Source organism: Triticum urartu, chromosome 2A, assembly GCF_056163025.1.
Source record: "Triticum urartu cultivar PI428250 chromosome 2A, HENAU_Tu73, whole genome shotgun sequence".
NCBI lineage: Eukaryota > Viridiplantae > Streptophyta > Magnoliopsida > Poales > Poaceae > Triticum > Triticum urartu.
The window spans coordinates 766,856,813-766,872,851 of NC_141874.1; the positions used below are offsets into that span (position 1 = coordinate 766,856,813).

At 45.8% G+C, this 16,039-nt stretch overlaps 3 protein-coding genes across 5 annotated transcripts; 2 read left to right on the plus strand and 1 right to left on the minus strand.

The window, feature by feature from the left end:
• Nucleotides 1-430: 430 nt before the first annotated feature.
• Nucleotides 431-9,406, minus strand: EMB2804 (tubulin folding cofactor B). 3 transcript variants are annotated; one of them, XM_087545627.1, is made up of 8 exons: nucleotides 9,158-9,406; nucleotides 8,914-9,065; nucleotides 8,704-8,822; nucleotides 8,297-8,481; nucleotides 7,275-7,408; nucleotides 7,070-7,139; nucleotides 6,896-6,949; nucleotides 431-743 (listed from the first exon to the last, which is right to left on the minus strand). In XM_087545627.1, the coding sequence occupies exons 1-7, from the start codon at nucleotides 9,254-9,256 to the stop codon at nucleotides 6,896-6,898; spliced, it is 813 nt and encodes a 270-aa protein (XP_087401753.1). In that variant the 5' UTR covers nucleotides 9,257-9,406; the 3' UTR covers nucleotides 431-743. The 3 variants fall into 3 exon arrangements, with proteins under 3 accessions (XP_087401753.1, XP_048560053.2, XP_087401752.1); XM_048704096.2 differs by lacking the exon at nucleotides 431-743 and having other exon boundaries at nucleotides 6,726-6,949; nucleotides 8,297-8,335; nucleotides 8,420-8,481; XM_087545626.1 differs by lacking the exon at nucleotides 431-743 and having other exon boundaries at nucleotides 6,726-6,949.
• On the plus strand, nucleotides 775-6,471 carry LOC125540480 (uncharacterized). The gene is made up of 2 exons (XM_048704094.2): nucleotides 775-5,686; nucleotides 5,833-6,471. Exons 1-2 carry the CDS (start codon nucleotides 2,860-2,862, stop codon nucleotides 6,201-6,203), a joined length of 3,198 nt encoding a protein of 1,065 aa, XP_048560051.2. The 5' UTR covers nucleotides 775-2,859; the 3' UTR covers nucleotides 6,204-6,471.
• A 30-nt stretch (nucleotides 9,407-9,436) lies between the features above and the next one.
• Nucleotides 9,437-12,240, plus strand: LOC125540481 (uncharacterized). The gene is made up of 10 exons (XM_048704095.2): nucleotides 9,437-10,029; nucleotides 10,118-10,215; nucleotides 10,309-10,354; nucleotides 10,509-10,591; nucleotides 10,812-10,873; nucleotides 11,061-11,122; nucleotides 11,346-11,405; nucleotides 11,520-11,552; nucleotides 11,676-11,741; nucleotides 11,869-12,240. Exons 1-10 carry the CDS (start codon nucleotides 9,505-9,507, stop codon nucleotides 11,923-11,925), a joined length of 1,092 nt encoding a protein of 363 aa, XP_048560052.2. The 5' UTR covers nucleotides 9,437-9,504; the 3' UTR covers nucleotides 11,926-12,240.
• Nucleotides 12,241-16,039: the final 3,799 nt, after the last annotated feature.

The following is a 16,039-nucleotide window of genomic DNA, read 5'->3' on the forward strand; positions in this document are numbered from 1 at the left end:
CCAATTAAATAGGTTGCCAATTTTGTCGGTTGGTCATCAAGAACTGGTCATCGAAACAAAAACATGGATCGGAAAGAATTTAATCTAAACATTAAGTACATAAGTTATAAATCCTATTTTTTATGGGAAATGTAGCCACCTCGAAATATTGAAGTATGCGCCCCACCACCACAAAAATATGGTACGCAAAATCCTAATACTTGTACCTTGGTTGTCGAATACACGTGTAAAAGCAATGGAAAATGTGAATACTTGTGAAGGGTCAAATTGTATGGCTCAGCGGGTAACACCTTTTGCTTTGTGTATAATCATTAATATAAGAAATGAAATCAATCATATTTTCAAATCATAATACTACTGAGAGTTAATTGTATTATGAAAGACATGTTAGCTTTTTAGGACAGAAATGTTAGTATTGATCATCCTGAACTTCATGTGGATGCACTTATAGAAGGCACATCACAATGGACCATCACATCGGGCAGGTAGAGTGGAGGCACAGGGGCACGAACAGTACATGACAAAATTACATAGGTAGGTGCATATTTCAACCATCTCACATCATCCCTCAACGTCAATGAATTTTGCAGTGTTCCTTTTGCAATGTTGCACACCACCAACGAGTGTTACAATTACAACTTAAGAAGACGTGCCAAAGAAATGAGCACCTTTGCAGCCTTGCTTGCTTATATCTCTTCGTCTTCGTCTTCGTCCAAGGGGTCACTCTCCAGGAAGTCGCTGACCTACAGACAGAGAAGCTTCTACTGAGGGACAGTCCCCAGGTTTTATCTACATGTACAAGATAGAACCTATGGAAAATAGACTTGACAAATGCTAAGCATATTCTAGTGTACGCCAAAGCAAGGAAAAACCAATTGCTCTGGCTCAACAATTGCTTACCTGATAGAGATATTTATCACTGCAAAAAACAACTTACCAAGCTAAACTGTGATAAAATCTTGCCCAGGAAAAAAAAACATATGCAAGGCAGGCAACTGAGATGGCTGGGGCTCTAACATCATCAGATTAGCTGGACATATTCCATTTCATTCCATAGTTTGTGCAGAAACTTGGATTGGAGGTAAGCTGATTGATATCCGATTTTAGAAACCTTCCACAAAAGACACACACAAAAAACATCTTCTCCCTCTGTCTCAGAGCTCTCCGGCGGAGGAGTGAGCCCCCATTTGCTGGATGTCTCCATCTGGTCCTCTCTTCTTCGCGCACGTATGTTCTTTGGATACACACAAGGCGTTCAACCCATGTCCTGGTTCCTGTATACGTGGTGATACTTCGGCATTTGGCGCGTTCATACAGATTGTCTTACTAGCTTTACTGTGAATCAGTCGGTCTTACTCTTATCCAAGGAGAGGAAGCCTATGGACAGGTATGCGTCAAGTTCTGTGCTCTCTGCCCCTTCTGTAACCATCATGTTTCCTGTGATCCTTATGATTTCATTGACCTTTCTAACTAAGGGGTTTCCAATCCTTGGTCGGCTTTGGTCAGAAAACCTAGCTTGAATTCTCTGATAGGTTAGGTTAGCAATTGTTACAGTTTTTCGAACTAGAAACTGAGTGCACCCAATGGAGAAATAGACTTGACAACTTACCAAGCTAAACTGTAACAGTTTGACAAATGCTAAGCATATTCTAGTGTACGCCTAGCGCTTAATTGCGTTTAATCTATGCATAAGCATGCACTTTTGTCAGAAAAGCACAAGGCGGTGACAAAGCGCACAATCGACTCCTAGTGCTTTTGTGAACTAGAAACTGGGTTCACCCAATGGAGAAATACAGCATGGGCCCAGTTCTGCAACAAACTTTCGTGGCGGAACTGGATCCGTCAGTACCATTTTTCAGTATATGGTGACCTTTTATCCACTTCTGACTTCTGCGCCTTATGTAACCATCATGTTCCCTGCGATCCTTACTATGATTTCATTGATTCATTCATAGGGATGACTTTTCTGACTAAGGACTGAGGAAGGGGTTTTTCAATCTTTTAGTTAAGTGCTGTTGTTGAGCTGATTGGCGCATGAACATAAAAGTCCTTATAAACCTGTTTTTTTTTCTCTACATGACTACATCCAACTATTGCAATTTCCTGTAACATCTTGAAATATTTCAAGGTTTCAAATTATGCCACGTCTTTAACTAGTACATGGCACCCACACTAGTCATTGTCACAACCATTTTTTCTTTTTCTCTTCCTGGTAGAGATATTTATCATTGCAAAGGAAAGTATAGATGTTTGTTTGGTTTAGCATGTGCCCCACCTGGAAGAGATTTTTTGTGCGCGAGCACCTCTCGAAAACATTACCGGGTCCATATATACTCAATATGAAATCATGATCGGCTTCTTAAAAGGTATAATACCTACCTACGGCCATATATCAAAAGTAGAAACTGGGTAAACACAATGGAGAAATACAGCATGAGCCCAATGCCGCAACAACTTTTCGAAGCGGAACTGGAGATGTAACAGTTCACGGTATCTGGTGACTTTTGATCCATCTGATTACTCCATATGAACATAAAAATCCATAAGACCCAGTTTTTCTCGTGAAACATTTATTGCCATTGCGCTGTAACATCATGAGGACACTTCAGTTTATGGAATTGTATGCAGTATCTTTAACCACGTGTCGCGTGAGACAGAACACTAGTCCTTGCCGCACTTGTTTTCTTCAAGGTGACATTGGCAATCACAAAAACTGAAAATGAAGGAGCACCTCCACCTTATTTAATGACTAGTCATCGTCATCGTCACACTTGTTTTTTCTGAAGGTGACATTAGCAATCACAGAAACTCAAAATTAAGGACCATCTCCAGCTTATTTAACGACGCGGACATGCACAAATGGACGGGCAAGAACACAATAATCGCCTCCACCTAGCTCCTTGCTCAACCATGAACATCCAGATAACATGGCAGCAGCTCCTGATGCTCCATCTCCTCACTCATATCCTCTTCCTTTTCCTCACATCCAGCTCTCAACCTACCAACAATGAAACTGTCAGCAGCGGCGATCTTTTCGTCCTCCTGTCATTCAAATCCTTCATCACCAGTGACCCTACACGGGCACTGTCCTCGTGGTCACGGGGCCATGCCAGTGCTGGTGCTGGTGCTGGCAACGGTACCAGCAGCACGAAGACGAAGGTGCCCGGTTTCTGCAAATGGACGGGTGTGTCCTGTGGCAACCACCGGTACCCTGGCCGTGTCACCGCCATACGCCTGCATGGCTTTGGCCTGGTCGGTACCATCAGCCCGCAGCTCGGTAACCTGACACGCCTCCGCGTCCTCAACCTCTCAGCCAATAGCCTGGGAGGTGAGATCCCAGGCAGCATCAGCCACTGTGCAGCACTTGGCACTGTGGACCTGGGGGAGAACTCCCTCTCTGGTTCCATGCCTGCTTCTCTGGGTCTCCTATCAAAGCTCACATTTCTCAGCGTTACCCATAACAACCTGACTGGTGATATTCCCATGTCGTTCTCCAACCTCACAGCTCTCACGAACCTTAGCATGTCGAACAACCAATTCCTTGGCGGAATCCCAAGCTGGCTGGGCAACCTGACATCGTTGACACACTTGGAATTAGTCGGGAACAGGTTCAATGGCCATATCCCTCCAGATCTTGGTAAGATGTCTAATCTTGTTACATTTGAAATCAATGACAACAAACTGGAAGGCCCTTTTCCTCCATCCATGTTCAATATTTCTTCAATCAAAAACTTCAACATTGGCTTCAACCAGTTGACAGGATCTCTGCCGCTGGATATTGGCTTTAAGCTTCCCAAGCTAAATGTTTTGGGCACACATGCGAACCGATTCGTAGGAAAAATACCAGCCTCCTTGTCAAATGCATCCGCACTTAAATATTTGATTCTTCACGGAAATCAGTATCATGGTCCGATTCCACGGGACATTGGCATCCATGGTCGTTTGATATTATTTTCGTTAGGAAACAATTTGCTTCAAACCACAGAGCCTAGGGATTGGGATTTTCTCACATCCTTAACCAACTGTAGCAACCTGGGAATACTAGACCTTGACCAAAACAACCTTGAAGGTGCTATGCCAGTTACAATTGCTAACCTATCTACAGAGCTCTACATGATTACACTAGGTAGAAACAAAATAGCTGGGACCATACCTGCTGGTTTAAGCAAGTTTCAAAAACTTGCAACGCTCTCCCTGAAGCAAAGCCTCTTCACAGGCACCTTGCCTCTGGATATTGGCCTGATTCCTAGCCTCCAGGAACTTGACCTATCCCATAGTAGATTTCATGGGCAGATTCCACAATCATTAGGCAATATCACAAAGTTGAGCAACCTCTTCCTATCTAATAACTTTCTAGATGGCAGCATGCCATCAAGCCTTGGTAACCTAACAAAACTTACATCTCTGGATCTTTCCGGTAACTCCTTGAGGGGGGAAATCCCACCGGAGGTACTTAGCATCCCCTCCCTGACCAAACTTCTCAACCTCTCCCACAATTCTCTGAGTGGCTCCATTCCAACACGGATAGGGCAACTGAACAGCCTAGGCACAATTGACCTTTCCATGAACGAGCTATCTGGTGAAATTCCAGAAGCTCTCGGCAGTTGCGTCCTACTGAACTCCCTATACTTGCAAGGAAATCTTCTGCAAGGGCAAATTTCAAAAGTTTTGTCTTCTTTAAGAGGCCTTGAAAAGTTGGATCTTTCTAGCAACAACTTAGGAGGGCCCATACCTGAGTTCCTCGAGGGCTTCGAGCTTCTAATGTATCTAAACCTCTCTTTCAACAACCTATCTGGCCCAGTGCCAAATGCAGGGATTTTCCGCAACGCCACTGTATTGTTGCTCCCTGGCAATAGCATGCTATGTGGAGGTCCCTCTTCCTTGCAACTACCTTCATGCCCAGATATAGGTTCCAACCATGCTTCGCAGAAGCATCATCGTCGGGTCATACTCTTTTGCATGGTTGGAACTTTGATCTTGATGTGCTCCCTAACTGCATGCTACTTGATGAAGACAAGAATCAAACCAAATAGTGTTGGTCAAGAAACCGGATTTCACAATGAGAAGCATGAGAGGATATCCTATGCCGATATAGATGAAGCAACACAGTCCTTCTCACCGGCAAATTTGATTGGTTCCGGCAGCTTTGGCGATGTGTACATTGGAACTCTGAATCTTGATGAGAGTTTATACACCGTAGCAATCAAAGTTCTCAATCTTGGCAAACGAGGAGCTAACAGAAGCTTTTTGAGGGAGTGTGAAGCCCTGAAGAAGATCCGACACCGGAAACTTGTCAAGGTGATCACTGTGTGTAGCAGTTTGGACCGTAATGGTGATGAGTTCAAGGCACTTGTCCTAGAATTTATCTGCAATGGGAACTTAGATGAGTGGCTGCATCCAAACACAGAGAACAGCAGGACCTTCAGAAGGCTAAGTCTGATGGAAAGGTTGTGCATCGCTCTTGATGTTGCAGAGGCATTGGAATATCTTCACCACCAAATTGAGCCCCCCATAGTTCACTGTGATATCAAACCATGCAACATCCTTCTAGATGATGACATTGTTGCGCATGTTGCTGACTTTGGTCTAGCAAAGATAATGCATACTGAAGCATGCAAGCAAAGTGGCGGTGGGACTGAAAGCAGCTCACTTGTGATTAAAGGCACAATTGGATACGTCGCACCTGGTCAGCAATGATTCTTTTAATCAAATTTTTTACATTGTGCAGTACATTTTATGTCGCTAATTAACGTTCACTTGCCAATTCAAACTGAAGAGTTAAATGCGTTGAGTTTATGACTAATAAACCCTTGGTTTATATGTTTGTTTCAGAGTATGGCTCGGGATCTGAAGCCTCCACAGCGGGTGACGTATATAGCTTCGGGGTGTTGCTATTGGAAATGCTTACTGGAAGACGGCCAGCTGACAGTTTCAGAGATGGCGCGACAAGTCTTGTCAACTATGTCAAGATGGCATATCCTGATACTCTGCTGGAAGTGTTAGATGCTAGTGCAACATACAGCGGAAACCCGCAACGTATCATAGACATATTCTTACATCCTATGCTTAAGATTGGTCTAGCTTGCTGTGAGGATTCCCCAAGGCACCGAATGAAGATGAACGATGTAGTCAAGGAGCTGAATGCCATAAAGAAGGCGTGCGCCCCTCATATGCATGTTCATGGATTTCGAGCAAGCGCTTGATCTGGATGAGCAATGAAGTGCTACGATCATCTCTACAGCTCTGTTGTTGTCACCCTGTGGCGATGTGGTTACAAGCATGCCCCAGTATGTTTGGTGACCATTCCTGTTTTCTGTTTTAGGAATATGCAAGAGCATTGTCATGTGTCATTGTATTAGAAGCACAAGTAGTTTACTTTGCAATCCTCGTAGAAAATAAGTTTGGCGGCAATTTTTCATGGCATCTGGACTGTATTGAGTGGCTCCTACTCCTAGCAGATTTTCAGTTCTCCTTGCCGTTGCATCATCTTTAGAATTTCCTGAATTGCAACATTGGTTCAGATAGCTAAAGTTGAAGATAATGCTTGTTGCAGTCAGGTTACTGCTTTGATTCCAGTGGCTAATGAAAAACAGTGCTTTGAGTTTTCGGGTACTGGATACAAATCCAATGACATCAAGTTTATATACCCATTACACCCACAATCTTGGTCATTGGTTCTTGGGGTATGAGCTTTTTAGTAATCCAGCGACTGCTTGAACCCAAACTAATCTCCATAAAAATATGGGTTCTAGATCCCCTTCCTTTGCTGATACACTAGCCAGTACATGCATGCTCAATCATCTCACTAGGTACAGATAAGCGACTACATAACAAACGAATTTGACACAAGTTGAAGAGACACCAAAACGATCCACACCAAAGTACATAAACTTGCCTATATCTCATCTTCTTCTTCATCGAATGGGTCCCTCTCCGGAAAGTCACCAACCTGCAAAGGAGACTGCTCAATAACACTTCCACTCCTGAATTTTTAACCGGATGGATGATGGCTGAATGTTATAAGAACCAATTAAAAATATACCAATAGGTAAGGTAGGCATGTAACTACCTTCACTTTCTCTGGCCTAACAATTACTCCATGCCCTTGAGGGCACTCGAAGAAGCGGACTCCTTTCACCCTGCAGCAAGCACCCAACAAGTCAAACAAAATGAGTTGTTTTTCCAAGCGTATGTCGTTACTAGTCGCAAGAAGCCATGATAACTTGGGCACTGGGTATAAATTTATCACTGCCATAGTTTGAGAATGAACATACATGCCATCGTGCTTTCCAAGTGGCTCATCGTATTGCACGCCAACCCAAAATCCACGCCCAAGGGCTTCAGCTTTGCCAACGAATTTCACGGTGCCCCTCTTGGCACCTGGCTCGACTTCACATCTGTCTCCCACCTATGACATAAATGTTCATATTGGATTGTAAAACATTACAAGATAAAGAAGGTGTAATTTCAATTTCATGCTACAGAAGAAGAAAGCTTGCACCCGACGTTCCAGCCTATTCTTTTCAATAGCAAAGGATCTCCACACCAAGGACCAATATTTACTACATACACATGTCTCTGAAAGCAGAGTACCCTGTTTATAAGTGGCCAGTTATATACATTGGCACAATTCTGTATTCCTCGCCAACTTAGTCAACTATAGATGGTTGGATGGTCTTTTGTTTGGAACATCACCGCAGGGGTGAGTTTCCCCACCTGAATTTCGTTGAATTGGATGGTCATTTTGTGAATGGGATTCCTAGTGTGCTTTACTGAAACTGCTAGTCAAACCAGGAAGGTACTAGAAGGAAATATACACTGCAATTCTCCCAATAGCTGCTCCAGTTAGCAAAAAACAGAAGGGGAAGATGAAGACGCATATTCCTACAAAGTTAGAATAATGCACTGTATGACTGTAGACGGAAGGACAGAATATCCAGCCAATGGTGGAAGTTTGTCAAGTTCATGTGGGTGTGCCAAGTAGATGTGGCCACAGATTCGTACATACTAATTCAGCTTGTTCTATGGGAACAAGTTACTACCAATTGGGCTGCTATACCAGACATCAAATATGAAAAGAATTAGCTCGAGCAGTGATGGGGTGCTAAATCATTAATATGCAGCAAGCTAGGCCATAGAATTTCAAAACTCTGCCTTGGAAAAAACATAGTGGATGCAAGGTAAACAACTGAGGTGGCTGGGGCTCTTAACATCAGCAGATTAGCTGGGAATATTCCATTCCATACGGTGTGCAAAAACTTAATCCAACATACATGTGTAAAGCAAATGTACTGACCTTGATGTTGGCACACAATTCCTCCATCTGATTGTCTGACTGCCAAAGAGGACAAGAAACAGAGTAAACAGACCTGTTGAAGCCTTGAAAGGAACAAAGAAGTCCAGAGCATGGGCAGCTTACTTGCTTATCGTCCGATACAGGGTTTTTCGACACCATCTTCTCTTTGAACTTCCGGAAGTTTGCTGCACAATTGCACACAAGTTTAGATGTTATGATCGAGTGAGCCGACTGCAAATGATAAACTGAAGTATACTTCAGACTCCTCTACCAGAGTCTAGAGGTATGCAAGCTTTTTTAGTTAAGGAATAAGCTGAAGTATGTTTCAGACTGAGAATTCTACAAGGGGTATACAAGGTGTCCAAATTCATCTTATAAACTGGAAACAGAATGTGTCCTGAGCTTACTGCCGAGCTTGGCGTACGCTTCGTCCGAGATGGTGTACTTCTCGACGAGCGAGGTGTCCTCCAGCCACCCGCCGGAGGTCACCGAGGAGGGGTCGAGGTCGATGATGTGCAGCCGGTACCTTGAGAGCAGACCATCATCAGTCCAACAGCAGCAGTAGAAAGATACCAGTAGTTAACAAGAGGAGATGCAGGTGGGGTGGGGGAACGGACCCGTCGTAGGGGGAGTAGGCGGCGAGGGGCGCGGCGTCGCGGTCGAGGTCGGCGACCCTGGCGCCGGCCTCGTCCCGGAGCTCCAGCCGCATGGAGCCCACGGCCGTGCCCGTCTTCTTCCACAGCTTCTCCTTGAGCGCCTCCACCGTGGTCTGCGAGCAGAGCGGACCCACACACCCCCGCCGCCATTAGAGATGAGATCCAAGCTGGAGATGAGATCCTGGGTTGGGTTGGTGGCGCGTACCTGCTGCGAGACCCGGATGTCGGAGGCGAAGGAGGTGAGGTTGGAGTGCGTGACGCGCAGCGACACGCTGTCGTCCGCCGGCAGCTGCAGCTTCGACATGTCTCCGGTCCGGCGGTGACCGCGACGACGACTCTCTGGTCTGCTAGTGTGGCGGCGGCCGTCGGAGCAGGAGCGTGCGCCGCCGACGCCGATCTGCGGGAGTAGTAGGGGCTCTAGGTGGGCTCGTCTGCTGGCCGGGCCGGGCCGGGCTCAAATGAGGCCCGTGAGAGCGAGCAAATATCTGTCTCCACTCTGTTATCTCCTCGTCTTCTACCTCCAGACCCGCGAACGGATAGTGAAAGTGAAAGATGGCGGCTTTGGCGATGGCGATGGGGGCGGCGGTCATCCCTCGGGCTGCCCAGCTCGCCGGGGGTCAGCCTGCTGGCGGGAGGTGCGTCTCCGTCCGCGCGGCTGCGCCTCCGCGGCAGCAGCGGTCGTCCCGGCCGCCGCCCAGGAACCGCCGGCGCGGGCCGCCGCCCAGGCTCCGCGACGACGAAGGCGACAACCAGGGTCCGCCCGGGAGGCGGGGCCCTCCTGGCGCGCCCAGCCGCCACCACCAGGGCCGCGGGCCGCCGCCCAGGGGGCAATCTGGCCGCGCTTCGCCGGCAGGCATGACCCGCTCGCCCGTCGTAGCTCTGCGGCGGGAGGAAGAGGAGTTCGACGACGAGGCGGGGTACAGGGACTACGACGGCGAGGAGGATGAGGAGGAGGGGGAGGGGAGGTTCACCGGGGGAACCCGGTCGGGTGGCGCCATGCCCAAGCCGCCCGCCGGCTTCGTGCTCGACGACCAGGGCCGGTGCATCGCCGCCGCCTCCAAGCGCATCGTCACCATCGTGAGTTACATCACATTCAGCTTTGTCATAACTAATTCATTCATACTTGAAATGCATTATCCTAAGCTCATCTTGCGAATTTGAGCAGATTGATGACGCGAACAATCGCCCGTTGGAGTGCATAATCAGGAGGGTGTTCAGCAGCACGCAGGATCACGAGTGCTTGCTTCTATGCCCGGTCGACATGTAAACAACCACACTATACATATCTTAGTAGCAATGTTCATGAGAGATTACCCTCTTCTTTCACTTAGCAAGAGTTCCAATTCCATCTTTCAGGCCTGTGCAGGTGCTCAAGAGCACAAACTTCAGTGGATGGATTGCCGTATGTCTCTAGTTCCCTGCATTCTCATCGATTGAGCGCTCCATTCATTTGTAGTTCAAGCATGATTTCAGTTGATGCTAGAAATATTCATTTCTTTGGATATGATATGGTTTTTAATGAGGTAAATGGTGTGTGTTCTTCCATTCTGTTGTAGGTTGACGATGACCAGATTAAGCAGATCATTCCATCGGTTGCGTACGCCCTTGCTAGGGTACATATGCACTTTGTCGAAAGCGGGTAAGGATCACACAGAAAACACCATACAAATGCAAACATCTAACCTTTTTAACTGAACTGAGACAAGGGCATTACAAATGCTTATGTGTACATTTAACCGTGTTCATTGCTTATGTAACACACTGACACTATGGTATTTCACCCTCTGGGCTGTGTGCAGAGGCTGGGGAGAGATCTCCCTTGTCAAAAAAATGATAATAATTCTTGCCCTCTGTTTCAGATTCTGCTATACAGCACGGGGTGGCTTCTGCTTTCCTGAAGATGCCATCCAAGAATTCCACGGTAACCTGAAGCACTAACCTGTCTAGTATTATTGTGTCAGTAATCCCCCCTAAAAATAGGTTCCTGTTTGTAAGAAAAGGTTTCAATGATATCTTTCTTGCTGTGAATTTAAAAGTTTGTGTGTCTCTTATGTGATGTGCTTCTAGTTGTGTAGTTCCCTCTTTGATTTGTCATATTAAAATTGCAGATTCTAGTGGCGGTAGCGGGGAGGCACCTTTTGAAGGTGTAGAGATTTGCAACTTCAATTTGGTGAGCAAATTAGATTCCTTTACTTATCTTCCTGTTTTGTAGCTGTAGCCAAAGAATCATATTCCGACCAAGTAGAGACATGCGGTGAACTGTAATTTATTTGCCTTCTCAGAATAGTTAACATATTCTTGTCTTGCTGCTACTGTAAATATCTCACGGTGTTTTTTCGGCATGCTTGTGACTATGTTATTGCTGGCATTTAGCGTGGATACTCTGTTTGCAGGACGGTGCACACTATATGATCTATACACCAGTCGATCCGCTTCTATTTGTCGCGGTCAAGGTATGTCAGTTGCTCTTTCAGCCTGCTTAGCAACTCTTGGCAGCTAAATGCTTTTATAAACCCCCACAAGGAAAGAAGTTATGCATAATTATTGATTGGCATGTCATTGTGCAGGACAAGGACGGTGTGCTACGCATTGCTGAAGATGTTAGTCCAGTTACCACTATTCTTATACACTAGAGAGTGTTTTGATGATTGGCAGTGCAACTTAAAAGCACTTTGTGTATGAATAGCAACTATACTTACTTACGGTGATCTGTAAACATGCAGGATCTGATGGACGACCCCAGCATTGTGAGCGCCATAGATGAAGAGACAGAGTTCACGGCATTGGTGGTATGTGAGCCGGCGATTGCATTCTTTCTTTCTTTCTTTCTAGTTGGCTCCTAGCTACTTTTTGCTATTGATGGCCATATTTTTGTACTGACTGGTGTTTGATGTTTTGGTTGCTTTGTGTATGCAGGAGGAGGAGGAGGCCCTTCTCGAATCGATACTGCACGGCGACGATGATGTTAGCTAATGCTTACATGCATGATGAGAATGTGAGGATACATAGAGTATATGTTTGTGAGAACGATTCTCTTTGGAGAATGTGTTGTTAGATCTCGCGTAGTGAGTACGTATTTTGCAGGTAGGGATTATACACATACGTTGGTGCTGTTGTATGTGTTTGTAAAGCGAGTGTAGGTTAAGAAGAAGCTGCAGGCCTTGAATTTGGAGGATGTAATGGTAGATAGTTTTGTTTGCTTGTTATGGCAGTGGCCCATGGTGAAACAAAACAGACATTATTTGTCTATGAGTAGGAGAAGTTGATGGATGAGTGGATTTAGTAGTATTGTCGGCTTTTATTACAATCAAAATTGAAGTCTAGAGGGATACACAAGTTTTTAGAGTTATTCCAAAATAACTGCATCGTGCAAGGAAAGAGACCACAAATGCATTTTAATAATTTGCAAAAATAATTCCAGTGTATTATTGAACTCAAACTTACTTATTTTTTTTACATGTTTGATGTTTCCTACCCATATAAATCTTGGGTATATGAACATCACTTGAAAATATCTTTCTCAATAAAAAAAAGTTCAATAACCACCAACAATATCGTATTTTAACTTATGTATTCATCACTATGTTCATTGCAAAAAGCACTTGTGATACTCGACGCCAAAATTAAGAAATCATTATTATTTTTAGATAAGAGTATATCAACTTGTAAAGATAGAGCAACTTTTTCAACGAACTTAATTGAAAGCTCAATGTGATCTTTTTAGAGTCATGAAACTATCACATTTTTTAATGTCAGGAATAACATTATCAAGCTGAAAATAATGTCTATTTAAATACATGTTTTGAGGAAAGACCATTATGTTAATGTAATAAAGAATGTGTTATTTGTTAATGAATAGGCAACACTAAATTGAACATATAGATTTATGTAAACTATTAAATTACAAATTATTTATATCAACCATAACATGAAAATTATGTTTTAGAAAAATATTAGAGAAGTACAAAAATGACGATAAATTGTAAATTGTATATTGAACAGCCCCAGGTGCACCTGATGATGCTGAGGATTTGTCTAAAGGCCCATTATGTTGCTTCAGTTGTAAATCACAAGCTCATTCTTCTCCAGAATGTTTGTCTCGTTTTTTCTGCTCTTATTTCCTTTGCTTGGGCCATACCTTTTCCTACTGCCTGGATGGTAGTGCAGCCCATTTATATTGAAGGCCTAAGGACCAGAATGCTGATTTGGAAAAGAATACATCTGACCTACAGCATAGCAAAAATTTACATGGGTCGATTGTTTTCTATAGTAAATAATACGAGAAGAAACTCATTGGGAAACAAACACACTCATCAACAGATGATTTGGCAAAATAAAACTTGATAAGAATAATGGCTTAGAGAGGCAAGGTGGAAAATTGATTTCCTCTAATTCTATACCCGCAAAACATCTTTGGAGAGCAAAATCAAATCAACAGCAGACCCGGCAGACGTGATCCTTTCCCATTGGAGATGCCGGTCCGCCTCCTCTGACCACCCTGCCACCCTCGACCAAAACACCCATCACCCACAACACTATCACAGACCAACCCTCTCCTCTGTTGCATCCCTCACCACTGCCGTCGATGATGGATGGAGTTACGCACAAGGGAAAGAAGAAGAAGGCCCAGGTGGTAATCGACCCAGCTGAACTACGTAGGAGCACCCGTACAAATAGGTATGATGGCTTCAAACCACCATCCATGAATAAGGGCCGCCAGGTGAAGAGCAAGGTTAAGCCACGCAATATTGCAACGACGCCTGACGTGAAGACCAGCACCTCTACTATACCTGCTGATGTGCCTCCTCCCACTCCCATTCCTACCATCCAACAGATAGGCACTATCAAAGGCATCCCAGCTGAAGACCCGGAGGCTTCCAAGCTTCTAGCCAGCACCGGAGCCACCCCACCCTCTTTGTCCTAATCTCCAATGCCCCACGGCAGCAGTGGAACATTTTGGTTTGGAACATCCGTGGAATAAATTCAGATGATAAACTCTTAGCTATTAAAAATGCGATCAATGCTTGTGGATGTGATGTAATATGTGTGCAAGAGACCAAGTGCTCCTCTTTTGATCTAGCTTATGTTAAAACTTTCTGCCCTCGCCGCTTTGATAAATTTGCTTTTGTTCCCTCGCGTGGTGCCTCTGGAGGTCTAGTAATGATCTGGAATAGCTCGGCTTTTGATGGAAATGTGGTTTTCTCTGATTTCTTTGCTCTTGGCATCTCCGTTACATCTAAAGCTTAAGGGAATCATGGGCATTTGTATAATATTTATGGACCGTGTGCTACTGATGATCATCTCCTCTTTACGAATTGGTTACCGTGTGCGTGCGCCTGTCATCATACCGCCGGGGTGCATACGATCCACCCCTCGGAAGGGGTGTAAGCACTCGACGACGGTCATCACGGTTGTATCGAGGCTCAAACTGCCCATGGCCTCTGTCCAGGTGCTGGTCCTGGTGATAACCACGGTCTTCACGCCGTAGGGGTGACCTTGGGCTTTGTGCCAAATGATCTGCAACAACTGATCTGCTGTGGATTAATCCTGTTGGGCAACTGAGAAACAACAGAGTCCAGCTGCTCTGAGCAGTGCCCGAATCTGCTGTAAAACCTCTGCCAGCCTTAGAGTGGGACGGCTGGATCAATTCTGCCATACGTGCAGCTGCTGCAACATTCTGGATCAGAGTACAGAATACCTGACAATCATCTTTAGGCCTAGTCGGAAATAGTTGCCGATGCCGTCGACTGGAACTTGGAATCTGGCTGCGGGCGCGGTCGTCGAGTTCCCATTGAAGATTCTTCAGACGCATGCGCTCAGCCAGAGTGGCAACGCGCGCAGCCTCCAAGGCCCGAGCTTCGGAGGTCTCTCCAACGATGGGGATCTGGAGAGCTTCAAAAGCTTGACCTTGCCTTCGCTGCAACTCTTCCCTCTGCTCCACTGTGAGAGCTTCATGATAATACTCGTCGTTGTTGCGCGCACGACCGTCGCTGCCGCCTGCACCACAGGGAAATCCTGGCGGGCTACGATGGGAGTCGACCATCAGAACTTCCGCCGTGGGGTCGTTACTTTCACACTTGGAGAGAATGTCTGAATGGCCGGTCGACATGTCGAACAAGCCATACAGGGAGTCATCGGGCTCGATTGCCGCGATCTGAGGAGTGGCTGGCTGACCGGCCACCCCGTGCTTCACCCACCGCTGGAACCCGCGAGGGACCAGATCGCTTGCGGCGGCGGGTAGCGGGAAGCGAAGACGCCACGGGAGCCGACCGGTACTGAGTCGACGGCTGCCGCAATAGGACGCCACAGGCACTTACACGGAAGTGCGCCGCCCCACGGACGGGGAGCGCTTCGATGTCGAGGGGGGCCTCCTGGAGCCAGGCTGAGTCGTCAGCGATGAAGGCAAGCGCGTCGAGACGGATCTGGCGGCCCAAAGGCAAACCACCGCCGGAACCATGTTGCTGAAGAACAAAAACTGCAACCTCACCGGAAGTCGCTAAGACGCCTGCCCCATGGTGGGCGCCAATGTCATAGGAGTGAGTCTGACAGTAGAAGTAGGGGGTACATAGGAGAAGGGTCAGGTCCTAGCTACGGCTACACTAGTAGAAAAAGGACCTAATGTGAGACACATTAGTCCCTGTTCGATTTTGGCCCGGTATTAATGGTACCATTAGTGCCGGTTCGAACGGCTATGCATTAATGACGGTTCGTGTTGAATCTTTAGTACCGGTTTGTGCCACGAACCGGTACTAAAGGGGTGGTGGCAGGCTGGCGTCAGGCTGGGGCCTCACGATCACCTTTAGTATCGGTTCGTGGCACAAACCGGTACTAAAGGGCTAGCCTTTAGTACCGGTTCGTGCCACGAACCGGGACTAAAGGGGTCTGACCTATAGTCCCGGTTGGTGACACAAACCGGGACTATAGGGCAATTTCCAAACTCTACCCCCCCTTGTGTATCGCCATTTCAGTTTTGAAAAAAACAAAAGAAAATGATAAAAAAATAAAAAATAAAATTCTTCGAGATGTAGTTATATTACTACATCTACTAGTTAGGAAAATTTAAAAACTTAAATTTGGACATGTTTTG